The sequence below is a fragment of the Buceros rhinoceros genome, unplaced genomic scaffold (assembly GCF_000710305.1).
Source record: "Buceros rhinoceros silvestris isolate BGI_N320 unplaced genomic scaffold, ASM71030v1 scaffold7325, whole genome shotgun sequence".
NCBI lineage: Eukaryota > Metazoa > Chordata > Aves > Bucerotiformes > Bucerotidae > Buceros > Buceros rhinoceros.
The window spans coordinates 10,334-27,332 of NW_010413351.1; the positions used below are offsets into that span (position 1 = coordinate 10,334).

Here is a 16,999-nt window from a genome sequence, read left to right on the forward strand (position 1 = left end):
AAGAGATGAAATGAGTGTGGAAACTGCTACAAGTCTAAAAATTGCTCAATATTTTGGCCGGAGTTAGTAAATGTTGTGTGATAGTAGCTGAAACACAGATGTTGCCAGCTGTTTAACAGCTCCACTTCTATACGCCACCTACCTTCTTCATTTCAGTCACCAATCGGGTATCAGGCTCTCTAGGAAGGAATGTGATATCAGCCTTTTGGAATGTGCTGCAGTAATGCCAGGGAACTGACCTTCAGAAGTGCAGCCATCATTTCAGGTTTGCTGTCGGTGGATGAGGAGAGAAATGAGGCTGGGTCAGTAGTTTATACATTTCATATAGGTGCAGAAATACACTGTGGCTCCTTGTACATTCACTTCACTTTGAGTTAAATGAATGTATGAGCATATTTGGGAGCATCTTTGGAAGTACTGGCTCCAGAGGGACTGCTTCGCTTGCTATTCCAGCTGGAGTCAAGCTGTTTGTGTTATGTCTCTCAACACAGATTTGTGAGGACAACAAATTGGGAAGAAATGTGGAAAAAAAGGTTACAGAGCTCAGAACTGTCAGAACTTGATCAGCCTATTCTAGTACGAAGTGGCAGCTGTTTGACTAATAGCTATTATGGATTGTTCTTTGGTGGGTGGTTTTGTTTTTTGAGATTTTTTTTTTTCTGTGATTGTTGTAATGGATTTTGCCTCTTAAGATACTGAGGCATTTTTCCCACTAGGAAAACAAGTAGAAAAATTTAAGATACTTAACAAATTCTTCAAATCTTGGTCATAGTGACAATAGAATGAACTGATTATGCAAATACATTTCACTGTAAGCTACCCTCTTCTTCAAATTGTCTTCAGTTATGACTTGATCCACAGCTGCATTATGTTGTAACCTCAGTTTGTCAGCTCTCTGGGGTGGTGACCATCTTTGTTAAAATCATTCACTCTGTTGCAGCACAACAGAACTCAGACACTAAAAATTCTGTTTTCTGCTTTGAACTGCTGTTTTCATTGACATTCACTTAAACATGCCTATACTTGCATAAAACTGTGTTTCTTTAAAAGGGAACATGCTTTTATTTCACCTTAACACTCTCTGTAGTTTCCCCTTATCTCAGGTTTAATCAATGTGTTGTTTGACACAACAGGAACTTTAACAGTTCCTGACTGTTAAAGAAGAAATATGACAATGTGTCCTTTTTTGACCTGCAGTATTTTGAACCCAGTCGTATTCACTGGAGCCCTTGACACACTTGTTTTGGTCTTTTGAAAGGCTCTGTTGGCAATGGATTGCAATTTCTGAGGTTCTTTGCCAGTTCAAAGATGTGGCTCTAAACCATGTTGCCACAGTGTTGCTGCTTGCTAGGAGCTGAAAGTGAACAATATAGTTAAGTTTTACACCCGAAAAGTGAGGGTGGACCACTGGAATCGGCATTGCCATGTTTGAATTAGCAGCTGCTGACCTGTGCCTTTCTGTTGGTGGGATTTGTTTGTATGATTTGAGTTGGGAATGTTAATTCTTAATTGCTGTGAAATTGCATGCTTTTCTGGAGTTTCCAGTTCAAAAACCCTCCATTGAGGGGCTGTTCGTAAATGTTTGGAAGAAGGTGGCTGGACCTTTGCTAGCTAGGCTTGGTAGATGCTTCAGGGACTCCAGCTTCAAGCTTCCTTTCAGTTACAAACAGAGCTGCTTGTTTTTACAGCCTCCATAACTTACTGGTTTTGGAAAGATGGATTTCTTGTTAGTTGCCACTATACATTACTCTACAAGTATTAATGAGCTTTTGAAATATTCTTCCTTTCTTTTGAATTAATGTCTGTATAGGTTAGGAAATGAAGCAGTGAGGAGACTTTGTGTATTTATTTTCTGTTGTTAACAAGCTATTCTTTGCAAACATGATTGTCTGATTTAAAAACTGAAGTAGGCTGTTGCTCCAATAGCAGTAGGTGGATGTAGCAATGAACTCCATTATCAGAAGCTGCTCCTGTACTGACAAGTTGTGCTGCATGTTTCTGAATCACAAATGAGCACCCAGAAATCGAACTACGAGTGCTTGAAGGCATCATTCCTTTTATTGTAATGTAGACAAATTCATGAATTACGTACAGATTAATGTTTCTATCTGGAATGGAAATGGTAATTTTCTGTTTCATAAATGAAGAAGCAAACCTTCAGAATTTGGTTGCTGTAACCTCTCCCTATATATACCTTCAGCTGTTCTTTAGTTAAAGTGGCTGTTTAGAGTTGACAGTGAGGATTTTACTCTCTCCTGAGTTTCCTGATTTTGCTATTGAACACTGTGTGAGTTGCTTGATTCCCTTACCTGCAAACACACAGGAACTGGTTTTTTCGGTGATCTTTGAGAAGGATCCAAGGTGATCTCCAGTGACTACAGAAAATCTAGATATGGAACGGCATGTCTGCATTAGCTGAATGAATGCTCTGAGGTGGGAGCTGCTTGGGCAGCAAAAACTTCCTGATCAGTTAATAGTGATGCTGAATTACAAGATTCGGTGCTCAATAAAGTCAGCTGCTTAATCTTTGAAGTGTTTTCTGTGCTGTACTCTTCCTTATTTAATTCAGGAGTAGAAACAGGAAAGTAGTATTTTTTCCGATGATCTTGCAGGTCAGGTCATTAGGGTGTGCTCTGCTCGGATGACTTGTCTGTGGCCTTCAGAGTGCAGGGTTCTGATTTGTTAGGTAGTGTGGGGCTTCTGGAAAATCGCCCGTGGTCAGGGTATTTGCTTTGGTAGTGCCATTGACAGGCCAGTTTTTGGAGGCCTTTTACTTCCCTGGTTCAAGGAGCTGAACTGAATAATAGCAAAGAAGGATTTTCAATGTAGTCTGAGCAAGTGCAGGATCAATGAATCACCATTTGATGGACCGAAAGACTTTGAAGATGCCGTATTGTTTCTCAGTGAGTCAAATGTTCCTCCTGGTGTTGCCTCAGGTTATATTTCATGTGTAATAGCTGCAATGAAAAGAAGGTGAGGGTGTAGTGTCAGCCCCCTTTTTTTTTTTTGAGCAGCCCAATATGAAGGAATTTGGAAAAGCACATTTTGCTGTTTGTAACTGAGCTTCAGAAAGCACTTGAACAGTGAGCTGTAATTAGTGTGTTGTTTTATGTGAAATTGTCCTTGGTTATAAAAAATAGATGTGTATTGTAAGTTGAGCTGTATGTTTTGTTTGTGCAAACCCCCCCACTTCTAAGGGAAAATCATCATGTTACCAGCGGAGTTCGGTGTGGTCCAGGTGCTGGTTGAAGAGGCCAGTGAATGCTTGTCATTTTCATTTACCCAAATGGATTTAAGAAACACAGGCTGAAGCAGCAACAGCAGCCTTGAGTAGCGTTCTTAAGCTCAGTCTATTGTTTTAGTTTTCCTTTTCATCAGTTAAACATATGAGTGAAGTAAACCAGAACAATTAGCTCAGTGTAAATTGTGTGTTTTTTGAAGAACGGTGCCTCTGGCTGGGAGGATAACACCCCAGCTGAGAGCTGTATAACTAGCTTTCCTGATCTGGCAGTGTCTGTCAGGGATGAGGAACTTGCAGGAGCAAGGCAGCTTTCCACAGCAGGGACCACCATTCAACAGGAGCACTGCCGGCCAGAGGCCTGGAGCCAGAGGTGCTGGAGATCACGGCCCCTCACTGGCAGAAGCACATCTGGGCTTGGTTAGAAATCCCCAATGGCTTTTCATGTGAAATCAAGTCCCTTTCATTCTCCCATCTTTGAGCAAATTGTTTCCCTACTCAGAATAGACAGTGGAGAACGGGAAGCATGTTTGTAATCAACAAAACTCCTGTAAATTCTGTGTTATTTTGAGTGCCCAAAGTAGGTTTCTATTTATGTTGCTTTATTTCTTGCTGTTTACCTGTTTGTTTGACCTTGTTTGTATTCTGTGTTTGTATGTACTTCGATGACAGGAAATGTGGCTATTACCTGAGATTTTTCTCTATTGTTCTACTAAGTCTGGCGAGTGGGATCACAGGAAAATAGATGTACTTACAGATGCTTTTTTATTTAGCTATCCTGTAGATGTTTACCGAAGGCATGCATTTATCTAGCATTTATTTTAAAACTGTTCTTTTGTCCATTCTTTCAGTGGGGAAATCCTCTTCATCCTGTCTGCCATATTTGTGCTAGGAGGCAATCATTAGAGACTTACATGTTATCAGGGAAGATTGAATTTGAGTGGAAACTTCTGTTAAACTTCCTTTTTTTAAAATTATATAGTCAATGTAATTCACAGCTACCCTTATTATCTTCCCTACTTGTACCTAGGAGACAGAAACAAACTAAATATGCTTCCCTTTTTGATATAATAGCTACACTCAGACATGTGCCTTTTTTTGTCTGATATGACATGAGTGAAAACCAGTTTGGAAAGTGTTTCTCTAATTACTGAGGTTTTTTTCTTAGTTTTAAACCACACAAGAGACCAGACTCTTGACTGTGGAGTCTGGCAACACAGTTGCTGAATTCAGTATTGTAAATACCACAGTTTTAATAGAAAATATGTGCATAATGTACAGCTGGATAAAATACTTGAACATCTCAGTTGATTAATACTATAGTTGCTTAAACTCCATGAACTCTTACCAGTAGAGTGCATGGTTGGGCATCTCACTGCTACCAATGGCCTATGAAGTTGAAAACTTTTGAAAGGACTCTTATTTTGTGGTACAATATTTTGGGTTTTACTCTTTAGAATTTTATTTGGTTTTTAAACACCCCTCTAGAATACAACCACATTGCTTAACATTGTTTCTGTATAAATATATTCTGTTTTCCACTTTGTGGATACCTGCCCAGTCATCAATAGTAAAGAGTCTGTAGTACTTTTGAACTTGGATTTTTGCATTCAATTTTCTTTCATAGTTGCCCAGCCTGAGTCTGAAAAGCTAAATGACTGATGTGACTCAGTTTGGTCTGGGATGTGATTTGTATTTTATGCTCTTCTTCCTCATCACTTAGTTGTTTTATTATTTTATTTGGGATTACATCTTAAACTACTGTGTTCTTTTTTTTTATTATTATTTTCTCTTTCTGTTAACCTGGAAAGTATTACAGAACTATACAAAGTGCACGATATGTGTGACACTGTTAATGAAAAAAATAAAAGGACAAAATTCTTTAAAAAAAAAATTGTGAAGGTCACTCAGGTGAGAGTTCATAGAGTTTTCCAGCATTAGAGAACACAGATGTATTAATAAAAAAAAGGCGTTTTGAAGTTTTTGTGGTTACAGTGCCCCTCTTTAGCTGGGTTTTACAGAATGCTGATGATCTTGATGATAGCCTGAGACCCAGATCTGTAGACTTGTTAGTTTTGCCAATAGAATCAAAATGACAGAGCGTTTTGTTAGGAGGAACTAGACCTCTCCTGTCAAGTTGTCTCCTTGTAAAAGCCTAACATTGACCTCTTTGGTGACTGGGATATGTGAACTCGGTTTGAATACTTTCCACACTGATTGAACCTTTTAAAGATAGTACTCTGTTCTTCCTCTTTGTGGATGTGTGTGTTCTGTTAAATTGTTCTCTGTTGTGCGGAACCGTAAACTATGGAATCTCTTAGCACAAGGGCATATGTTGTATATTGTAAGAGGTAATAGTAACGTTGTTTGAAGCATTGAAATTCCTTGGGTTTGGATGGATTTCTTTTCTCTTGGGAATTTAACAAGAAGACAGCTAAGAATCCTAATTAATTTGTAAAGAATACTATTAATAACCTTAACTATTAATTTGTAAACGAAATATAAATATATCTCCTATGGCTTGTATGAAAATCAGGTTTAATTTACAAAAATCAGCTCTGTATTTGGCATGAAGAAATAGGATTATGGTTCTTTTTATAGGAAATAGGGTAAATGTTTTCTGGGAACATTTGCTTGATACAGTACCTGAATTCTGGTGCCCAACTGATAAAGTGGATTAAGATGGTAAATAAATTAATTGTCATTTTGAAGAAACTGATGCTCAGAGGGTGAGAAATCAGAAGGGTTTTTTTCACTCTCTTGGCTTTGAAAATCAGTAACATCTCTTATGCTTATTACTAAATATATTCAAAACTGAAAATACAGAAAAACACTCTTAACAGTGTCTTACTTCCATCTTTTATAAATTTGCATGTGGTGAGGGTCAGTTTTATGATGCCTTTTTTATCTTTCACCTTTAATTGCTTTAGATAGTTGGATCTACTTGTCAAACTTTTTTCATTTTGTGCTATTTTTGATAAAGCTATAGTGTTACCTTTATATCAAGGTCATTCAACCCTCTTAAGCTCTAGGTATTTAAACACTAATATACTTCTTGTTGCCATTAATTTGACTGAAAGTTTTATTGTGAAAGTTGAGGGAAATTCAATATTTGTTTCTTTGGCTTTAGTAGGAATCTCCTTAAAATGATTTTAATGTGAGGAACTGTTGAAAGGATGGATATAGAGAGGAATTCAGGGCTCTTTTGAATTATGTTTGGGTCATTGGCAGTGCTCTGAGAAGCAATAGGCTGTGTTAGCTTTAACCATCTGAGAAAGACTGAGCTGATCCTGTAGAAGGGAAGAAATATGGCACCAAAACGGAAAAGAATATAGGTAGAAACCTCAGGAGACTAAATTCAGGGAAGAAAATTTGTGCTACGATTGGGCATTTTAATAGTCCGTAAAATCATAGTCTAGGAAGGATATAATTTTGAACAGGAAATAATACAATTTTGAAAGGGACATCTGGCTGTTCCAGGAAGGATAACGAGGTTACTGGCTCTTTTCAAGGCAACCTGTCTCTTTGTATGTGAGCAAAACAGACCTTTATGCTACACGTGATGGAAGTGTTAACATCAAATCTAAGTACAGATGATGTATTTTAAAGTCAGTGTCCGTGCTGGTGCATTTTATCACTGTGGGGTTTTTCTTATTTCTTTTTTCCTTAGAATTTTATCATTTCACAAATACCAGTTTTTGTACTCATGAAATATGACCTATTGGTAGATCTAGAGACCGAAGGGTTTTCCTTATCAATGAAACAAGGTACAGCTAAACTGCAAAGGCCGTTTCCTCATATTGCTGGCATGTCTCAAACCTCATGCTTTTAGTCAAGGTTAGTTCCTTGTCCGTGCACACAGCCAGTACTGCCGGCAGAGGTGTTAAAGCGCTGGGAAATTTCTGTAGAAGTGGAAAAGGAGGGGCTGCCATAAGATATGTATTGACATCACAGCATGTTGTCACGTAGTAGTTCTGATCACTTCCAGTTTGAACGGGGTTGAGTTTAATCTGCTAAAAGTGTTTCTTAATATTTGCTCCATTTGTGTTTCTGACGGCAAGCCAGTAAAATGATGTTAATTTAGCAGCACATTCTAATGTGTGTCTGAGCACTGTACTGTGACCCTTTTTATGTTCAATAACAGTGTGCTATTTATTCCAGGATGATGTGATGATGCCACAGCGGGTTAGACTGCAGCACGAAGCTGCCATTCAACACCCAAACAGTGTGAGTACTTTTTTCTTGTGTGTGTTTGTGTGGTTTTCTTTTACAGAGTGCCGGATACATCTTTAAAAGGATATGAAAATTTCACAGTAGGGCTGGTGGAGGCAGAGCAATAACCAGTGTAGTCTTTTCCTTTATTTTTAATCCTTGCACTGAATAGTAGCTTTGACTGAACTTCTTTTCTTTCATTTATTTTCTCTGTTCAGCAAACCAAATCTCGTTATGACAGTGATACTCTTTTTCAAATAAGTATACAGGTTTCTCTAGAAGTGTCTTTTTTATGTAGCCTTACCAAGTAGTGTGAAGAGCTGCGAAGTATTGGCTACAGCTATGGGTTATCTGTTTTTAATATTTAAGAAACTGTAAACTGTAAGGAATGTATGAGCTGTTGTCATTAATAAACTGGCCTACAGTTAAATCGATGTTTCTCCCTATGCTTGCCCACAAAAGAGAACATTATTAGAATGCCATTCTTTATTCTTGTGAAGTGAACTTTAGAGAACATTCTGTAAGAGAGTTGTTTTATGATTTAGATGATTTTGATTTTAAATAAATTTCTCTGATTAGGACCAGTATCCTTTAGAGAGAGTGTGTGTCCAAGTTCTACTTACCTGAATAATAAATGTAAGTAGTTTGTTATGGCTGTTTCTTTATTTGTCAATGTTATTGACATGGATACTCTTTATAAACCTGAAAACTGAGTTTGTATTCCTATTGGCAATGTTCAGCAAAAGTAGGCTTATTATTTTCATATCTCTGATGTTTTCTCTTGGGGGATTTGTTTCAATGGGCAAGAGGTTTCTGGAAAGAAGAGGTCAATTGACTTGATCTGTCAAGAAGGTATTTCCTGCAGGTCTCAGAACAAATTAGACAGTTTTAGATTATTAGTCCCTGGGAGTGAAACGCCTTTTGAACTTTTCCTCCTAAACGCTCTTGCTTCAAAGTTGAGATCCCTGCAGTTTTTTCAGGTGAGGAATGTTTGCCAAACAACCTGCTGCTTAGTGGTGGGCTGTGAACCTGCTCATCACACCGCCTGTATTAAGTCTCTTATGAAATCTGATAACCCTGACAATGTAATTTATCAAATTATAGTTTTAGTAGTACGTGAGTAGCAGTTAACCTAATTCACATTATGAACATAATAAAATGATGCACTGAGAGTTGTTTTTTTTCTGATATCAATCAGTTAATGTAACTCTGTAGTAAAATGCCAAAAAAACCAGAGAGGCAAGTTGATCCAGTAAGCTTGTTTCATTTCCTAACTTCTGTTAAGAGCTATCGTATTTCTTGCTTTCGTGACTTCTATGTCTGTATATTAAGACATTTAAAAATTAGACTAATTTCAACTAAATGGTTTGTAGTCTCTTTAGGAAACACTTCAACTGTTTTGTTTAAATTCTGTTCTGTTTAGAGCCTAACAGCATTCAGTATGGACAATGACAGTGGAATAAGTAATTATGAGTGCTTGAGTGGACTGAAGGGTATGTCTTCATGATATATTCTAAGCAATACAAACTTGTTCTTCCCGTGCTCTAAACTAATTGAAGCTTGTGGTCCTGTCTTAGTGTGGTGGGTTGACTCTCGCTGGACACCACATGCCCACCAACCCACTCTATCAGTCCCCTCCTCAGCAGGATGTGGTGGCAGGGGCGAAAATAAGATGAAAAAAATTCATGGAGGAAAATAAAGGCAGTTTAATAAAAACAAAACTAAAGGCTGTTCACAGAAGCAAAGGGAAACAAAAGATTTATTCTCTACTTCCCATCAACAGGCAGTGTCCAACCATTTCCCTGGAAGCACGACTTCAGTACACATAGTGGTTGCTCTGGGAAGACAGACATCATCATAACAAATTCCGCTCCTCACAGGTGTACTGACCAATGTCAGGGTGGACTGCTGTTTTGAAAAGAATGATCCTTCTTCTGCCCTCAGCATGATCATACCATTGAATTTTCTGGCTTTGGAAGATGGTTTGGGATGTCTGAATACAGGTCTGTGCTATATTTGAAGTTCTGACCATAGCTTCCATCAGTATGATAAGCCAAAGTAGGTAGAGGGAGAAAAAAAAAAGGCAGAAGCTTGAGAAGTGCCTGCGGAGTAGTGAGCTTTTTTGGTTTGTTCCTGAAATTCTAGTTTGCAGACTTGGACTTTCCACTGTTTGGCAACTTTTTCTGACCTGGATTTGTGACTTCATGTAGCCTCAGTTTAGTTCCAGAAATTTTGTCCCTAATCCCGGCTTTGCTGGGTGCTACTGACAGCCAGATTTGAAGACTGGTATTTCCAGTGAGCTGCAGTATTGGAGGCTTCAGGCTATTGTTGTTACTATGTAGATTCACAGGAAAGAAAAGTCTCCCACTTTTTCCATCAAGAGAAATCTTCTCCCAGATCGTAACTAATCCCTGAGGTTCTTCCTTGCTCATGTTACTCTAAATGCAGATGGCTTACCCTGACTTGAAGCCTGGTTGCTAAACAGTGGAATGACTTCTCAACCAGTTGTTCTTCAAAGAACCTGCGACTCTATCTCTGAAAAAGCAAGAGGCTTCCATCAGGTTCAGGTACTGGAATATGACTGGGGTAACACCGCAGCAGCCCGTAGCTTTATCAGCCTCGTTTCCTGTGTTGTAGACTACTTAATCATGCTTTAAAGAGCAAGAGCAAATTAATTTCTACTCTCTTAAATGGTTCTTATCTGGAAGACTTTTTATAAGAAGTCTTGCAGGATGGAATTGTTCTGTCATGGGTAATATTTAGAGTGGATCATTTTGGACCTTAAAAGAAAAATTACTAATACATTGTGATTTTATGAAATGCAGCTCTCTAGGACCACTGCCATCTTGTCCTCTGGTGAATATTTTACATTATCTCCAAGTTCCGTTGACAGGGATTCTATAAATAGCACACTCTCAGAAGACACAAGTTTGTGAGACTTTGCCTGTTTATACTATAAATTCTTAAGCGTTGCTGGTTCCGTGTGAGTACCTGCTTTTAGCAGTTTGAAAGCTTGGAGCCGTTGTACTGTCTATTGATAAAATAATGGCTGCCAGCATTTTGGCACTGATTGTCCAGTGCACATGTGCATGTATGTTATGCTGCATACAAGCGTGCCTTCAAATTGCTTCTGCTCTAATCAGATAAGGAATGCCTTTGTTACTAGAGAATGAGCCACTGTTACTAAAATTTCTCGCTCTAGTTTTTGTTTATCCCTAGGAGCAGCATCTCTCCGGTTTGTCCAGGGTGTTGCTTACTGACCAGCCACAAATCATGTACGCTGTGTTGGCAGCTAATGAGTGGGAAGGTTCAAGATCAGTTTTCCCTTACTTCTGAAAAAATTGGGCCTTCATATCTTATTTTACTTATACTTGTGGTGTTCTGGAGGAGATCCAACTTTGTGTACGTGCTAGTGTTCTGTTGAACAAAGCTGCTGAGTTTGTAGTAGCCTGGGAAATTATTTCCCAAACCACACACGCTTCCTGCCTACATCCCGCATTTGTTCTGTTACTCTATTTAGAGTAGCACCCTCTAAGAACTCCCAAAGCTTTTTGTTTCAGAGAGAGAGGAGATTGTTGGCGGTATCTGCTTCCATACATCCCGCATTTGTTCTGTTACTCTATTTAGAGTAGCACCCTCTAAGAACTCCCAAAGCTTTTTGTTTCAGAGAGAGAGGAGATTGTTGGCGGTATCTGCTTCCAGGGTGTCTTGATGCTGGGTGCTTGCACCAGGACCTGCTATGGCTATGCCGAGGTAATCACTGGATGTGGTGTGAGAACACTCTTAGAGAACTTGTAGCCCTGAAGAGCTGCTCTGGAATGTGAGTCGTTCCTGAGGTACCTAGCCATGCTTTGCCAAGCCACTGCGCCATTCGGGAGGCTTCCAAGAATAGTGCAGCTCTTGGAATACTCTGCCAGTTTTTCTTTTCCCTGAGGATTCCAGATACTGGAAGGAGAATAGAACGGTGCTAAAATGAGAAGTACTATTCACGCTTAAAAGCCACTGACTTTCTCATCTGTCTTGGAGGATACTGAATAGTTTTGGACCTCGTATTTTCTGCTGGGCATGGTGTTGCTTTATTCTTCCTCTCACCACTGTTTGAGTATACGTGTGCTCCCACAATATGACCGTGCACATGAACAGCATGTGGCTTCTAATTTTTACATCCCTGCAGAATTGCTTAGAAAATAGCTAAGCTCTTCCTCATTGTCTCGCACGTCTTCCCAACAGCTGGAGTCAAAACGTGGGCAATGGAAATAAGGAACATTATTTCCTTTTGTTTTCACTGGCTGAATAAGAGGAGAATCTGTAGCGGTGTCAGAATGAACACCTTTCTTTTTGTTGTAAAGTTACTAGCCTCTTTCTCAAACACATAGGATACTTATGCATGTGAGAGACCGTTGAGTATAACCATTTACATTTCTTGAAGAGAAATTCTCACTGTTTTGCATCTCTAAAGCAAATTTTTGGCATATTCTGTAGCTTGGATTTAGATCAAGAGTTGTGATGCCTAAGGCCATTTTAACCTATTGCATTATCTGAATGTGTTAACCGACTAAATTCTGCATACCTTTGATGGTTAATGTGACTCTTAAGATAATTGGTTGAACTGAATGAACTTGAACAACACATGGCACTAGTAGTTCACAGACCTGTTCATCTGCCTCTGGGAAAGCTGTAAACAAATATTGCGCAATCAGCAAAAGAATTGGAGAGGAAACAATAGAATGAGATAGCTGAGCTTGGTCCTTTCTCTAAGGCACGACTCCAGGCCAAAGGCACTGTATGTCTCTCCCCCACCCCCAGGGAAGCTCATGAAACTGAGGAATAAAGTGGGGTTTGTTTTCTTTTCTTTTGGTCTGGATACGTACATTTCTTGATTTTAAAAGTTACAGTCTAAGAGAGAAGTTCTCTGTATTGTCCCTGTACCCTGTGCTGTTATACTTCCCTAGACCTATTAAACATTTCTGTTTACATGTTAGACTGTTTTGAACTCCCTCCCTCATTTGCCTTACCTGTTCGTTATTGAGCACTAGTTTGAGTCGTTTCACTTTCTCTTTTTTGTGACTGAAACGGTCAGATTCTGTTGCTTCTTGATTACATCAGTCCTTTTAGCTTACATCTTATTCATTTGAATCAGTATCTGAAATTTCCTTAGTAGCAACAGAAAAAATATACAATAAAACAAAGGGGTAGATCTGCCCTTAGAGTTGTATTTAAATAGAAGTTTAAGTGGTCCACGAAGTAGATATTAATGTGGAACAGACTTACCGAAGATCAGCCTTCTGAGTATATGGCTGTCATCGTAATGAGATCGGATTCTTTTTCAAAACACCTAAAGATTGACAGTGTTTCAGCACATTTTACACTGGAAGGAGACAGGGTTTTTATGAGTTAATCCATGAGAGCACTTTTCTGGGTATGGCTTAACTGAGCTTCGTTTTGTTCCAAGTGCAAAAAGATTGAGAGATGTTCTTACATCATCTGTCAGTGAGTTGGGTAATTTAGGTGTAGCTCTTCTCCTTGGAGAGAGGGAGGTAATTCCAGGTAGTCTGGATCTGTTTCTATATACTGTCTTGCATATCAGAGCAGTTTTTATAAGTCAGAGTGCGCACTGATTATTTTGTATACAAAAAGAGCACTATGAGTAAATAGCCTGTTCTGAGAGATTTGTTTGCTGAGCAGCTGAGACAGCTGCTTCCATCTCATCTCAGGTGTGTAACTTTACATACAGAGTCTCCAGTACAGCATCACACGCTAAAACACTGGCTTATACAACAGAAACTTTTCAGTGTAGCCTTTTACTTTGCAGCTGTCCCATAATATATCACATTAATGTGGGTTTTTTTGTTCCTGCTTATTATCAGAAGTCTGGAATAAAGGCAGAAGAGTGATTTATCCACTTTGTGCCAGGCCAGGCTGCCTCATGACGAAAGGGAGCCTGGGATCAAAATAAAAATGGAAGAAAAATCACTCCTTATACATTGGCAGTCAGCAGTAGCAGTTTGGGAATATTGGCAGACCTTGGTGCATAGTGATTTTTACATTCCACATACCAATGGAGTCTGGTCACCTCTGAAAGATGTTAAAGCTTTTTGTTACCTCTATCTACTTACTAGTCTAATGTTAGGCTGGACTGCAAAAATAGGTTAGTAGTATCTTGTATGTAATGTCGCGGGTGTGAAAAGATAATAAGCATCTGTGAAGCTTTACTAAACTGTCATTAAACATAACTACATAATATTGAAATAACAATTCTCTGGTGTGATAGAAAAGTCCTCCATTTAAATTCCATCCTTCTGTGCAACAAGTTAATGGTTGTTGGTGACCTTCTCTCATTCTGTCTTCTACTGAACTCCAGGTTTTACTGGTCTCCCTTTTATTGTCTTCCGGTTGTTGTATAGAGCTTATAGATTTTTCTTTGATAAATGCTTTTGTTTTGGACGTGAAGTGGATTAAAATCTTCATTGTGTAGTATTTAATAATCTTTGCTTCTCCTTAGTTAATTGGCATCAGCTTTCCTTCCGTCTCCCTTACTCAGCATGTTTGAGACAGAGCAGTGTGCGTTGCCCAAGCATGTCCTAGCAAGAATTGCCTGGAGAGTTTAGCTTCAATATAAGTATTAATTCATGTAACACCTATTGAAGAGAAATTAATTAGATATGGGCCTGTCTTGAAGGATAGATGAATAGATCCGATTTCTTTGCTTAACCCTGGTAGTAGGAATTTGCTTTCCTAAATGGGCCAAGTAGATCTGAAGAGGCTCTGGTCTGACTTTGGTTTGGACAGAGAGGAAAAATGAGATTATATTCTTGAGGCAATTATCTGCGATTGCTGAATATCCCAAACCAGTTTATTTTTTATGTAAGAGAAAAAAATGTCCAGAGAAGTATTATTTTTCATGAACTGGGAAAACGAATCTGGTCATTAGAACTTTACTGCTTTACACTCAATTCCAAACAAACTACAAGTCTTTAACATTTTTCTCCAGCCTATGGAAAATGTACCTCTGGGGCTATGTGGTATAGAGACTTAGAAAGATACAGATATTTGTGACTTCGGGAAATTGTCATTAGAGGTTTTTAAAAGTTATTTATGATATTTTAATAATCTTGTGGTATGGAGGGTAGAAACTAGTGCAGCAATCATGTGAAGGTTTTGTTGTGACTGCTTTTTCTGCACTGAAGAATATGAAAATTCTTTGTTTCACAATGTGAGAGTATTATTATTACGGTGGTTTTCATTAATTGAGCCTTTCCATGTATATCACCCAGATCTGCTGGAATTCAGCTGTTTCTTTGCCTGTTATTAGGCAGCTTCTTTAAAGATTCCTTTTAGTTTGATATTTCTGAAAAACCGCAGCACGTTTTTAAAGTCATAATGTCAGTTTAAGTCTGTTCTACATTTAGTCAAGTATCCCAAATGAGAAACATCTCCACTTACACCACTTCATAATTAAATTTGTGTTTAATATGGCCTCCACATGCCAATAACTCCATCAAACGATTGTGATTACTCAAGTTTGATATTCATGGATGTCTGATTGTCATGTAGACTTTCAGCATGTTTCATTTTTAAAACTGTATCTGAAGCGTAAAATGTTTGAAAATGAAGATCTTCTCCTCCTTGTATTTAGATATTTTGCTGTGGTAATAACTGTTACTAATACAGTCATAGTTTATGGAGCTACAGACACAAGAGAAATAAGTCAAAATAAGCTATAAATAAGCTATGTTACATTTAATGCATAAAAAATTAATGGTCTGTCTAGAAAGTGAATTACCTCATCTGATATAGCAGAAAGGATTGTCATGATTTTCTCTTCTGATTAGAGTTTTGCTCTTCCATGAACTGCCGTAGTCCCTTGCCAGAAACATTTTTTGGTTATAGTTCATGTTACTGCTTCCCATACGATTCACAGTAACACTACATTACAGCAAGTTTCCAGTTGGGAAAGCAAAGTGAATAGCATTTGTTGTGTATATTACATAGTTTAATCCAGGTATATGCCAGTATACAGTTAACGTTTGTAGTAATAAAAATAAACTTTCCAAGGTAGATCAAAAAGTTGAAAGTTGGATGAACTCATTTTTGCATAGAAATAGATACTCAAAATATAAAAAATAATGTTTCCAATATGGAGAGTTCCTCACCTTCTCAGGAAGTCTGAATGGTTGTAGAATAGGCCAGAAAGATTTTCATTGAAATATTTTAAAAATTATGAGTGAGGCAACATGAAAAACCTTTTACTTTAATTTCAAAGCAATAAGGAAATACTCAGTGAAGTGAGTATAAAAGCTCTGTGAGATGTGGAGGAAATAAGAAACAGTGTGCAGTCGCTTCTGGTGGCACACCTTAGGCAGGGGAATTAGAGGAAGCCTTTTGTACTCTAAATAATACTGCTCTTGATTGGATGAAAGAAGCTGGTTAAATGAGCTATGCTTTACAGAAGGAGTATCAAAGGCACAGGTTGAGTTACTCTATGTTGGTGATGTTTATCTTGCAACGTGTGAGTCAAGAATCCCAGTCATGAGTCAGAGTGCCGCTGGGAGAGGAATGGTACAGCTGAAGAGCAAAAAGGTGTGGAATTGTTTTGGCCGAGGCTCTTAGAAATAAAAGGGATTGCCTAGCAACAATTTAAAGATTTGTCTGTAAAGCACATCTCTTAAGATGATGCTAAAAGCAGTCCTGGGTGGTACTGGTCTGAAAATGACAATCAAGCAGGACGTGAGCGTGCTGTGCAAAACGTTCCACTGTTAGGTCAGGGCAGAGGGAAGTGTGAACATTTCGCTTTTACAGAATGCGGACTTTGTGACGCATTCCTAGCTCTTTTCCTGCTGTGTTGCAAGATCAAAATGCAGCTGTTCTCAATGACGCGTGCGTTTATACTCCTAAGTGCCTTTTGCTGTGATACCATTGTAAGTGAAGAATGTGGTTAAATGACGTTAGGATAGCATCTTCTGCAGGAGGCCTTTGGAGCCTTATTTTGAAAATTCAAGCACCCAGAGTCATCAACTGTACTGTTCAGTCATGCAAGTGAAACCCATTGCTCCGGAGATAGCTCGTTGCTCAAACCATTTACCATCAGTTCTACTAAAACTACGTTTACACTTGATGCCGTGAACTTTTAGGTGTTTAGTGTGCTGCTGAAGGGACTCTGGGTCAGAACAGTAGAAAGTTGCCTTAATGATTATTCTGAGTTTCCATTGGACTAGGTACAGAATGTAATTTGATTCTTAAAAGATTCTTGAAGGATCTTAAAAGAACCAAATTAAGTTGGAAGTTAGACTTACTCTAATGTCTGATCCTTAAAAGTCAGAGGCTGATCCTATTACTTTCTCCTGTGTTTCTTTATATTTTTTTCTAGATGAATATCTTATACTGGTTTTACTATTGTTCTAAACATTATGTTGCACTTTGTAGAAAATGATATTGCGTAACAAAAAAAACCAAAAAAAACCAAAACACCCCACAAAATTTAAAACCTAGTTTCTGATTTGATTAGTGCGTGGTATATAAGGCTCTGGATTGTTGGCCTCTCACTCTTTC

The 16,999-nt window shown here is 38.4% G+C and overlaps 1 protein-coding gene across 1 annotated transcript in view; it reads left to right on the forward strand.

Moving 5' to 3' along the window:
- Window positions 1–16,999, forward strand: part of B3GNTL1 (UDP-GlcNAc:betaGal beta-1,3-N-acetylglucosaminyltransferase-like 1) — a 109,539-nt gene that overhangs the window by 6,318 nt on the left and 86,222 nt on the right. The window contains exon 4 of the mRNA XM_010136692.1: window positions 7,400–7,465. Within this exon, the coding sequence (XP_010134994.1) occupies window positions 7,400–7,465 (66 nt within the window). The remainder of the gene's footprint in view (window positions 1–7,399; window positions 7,466–16,999) is intronic.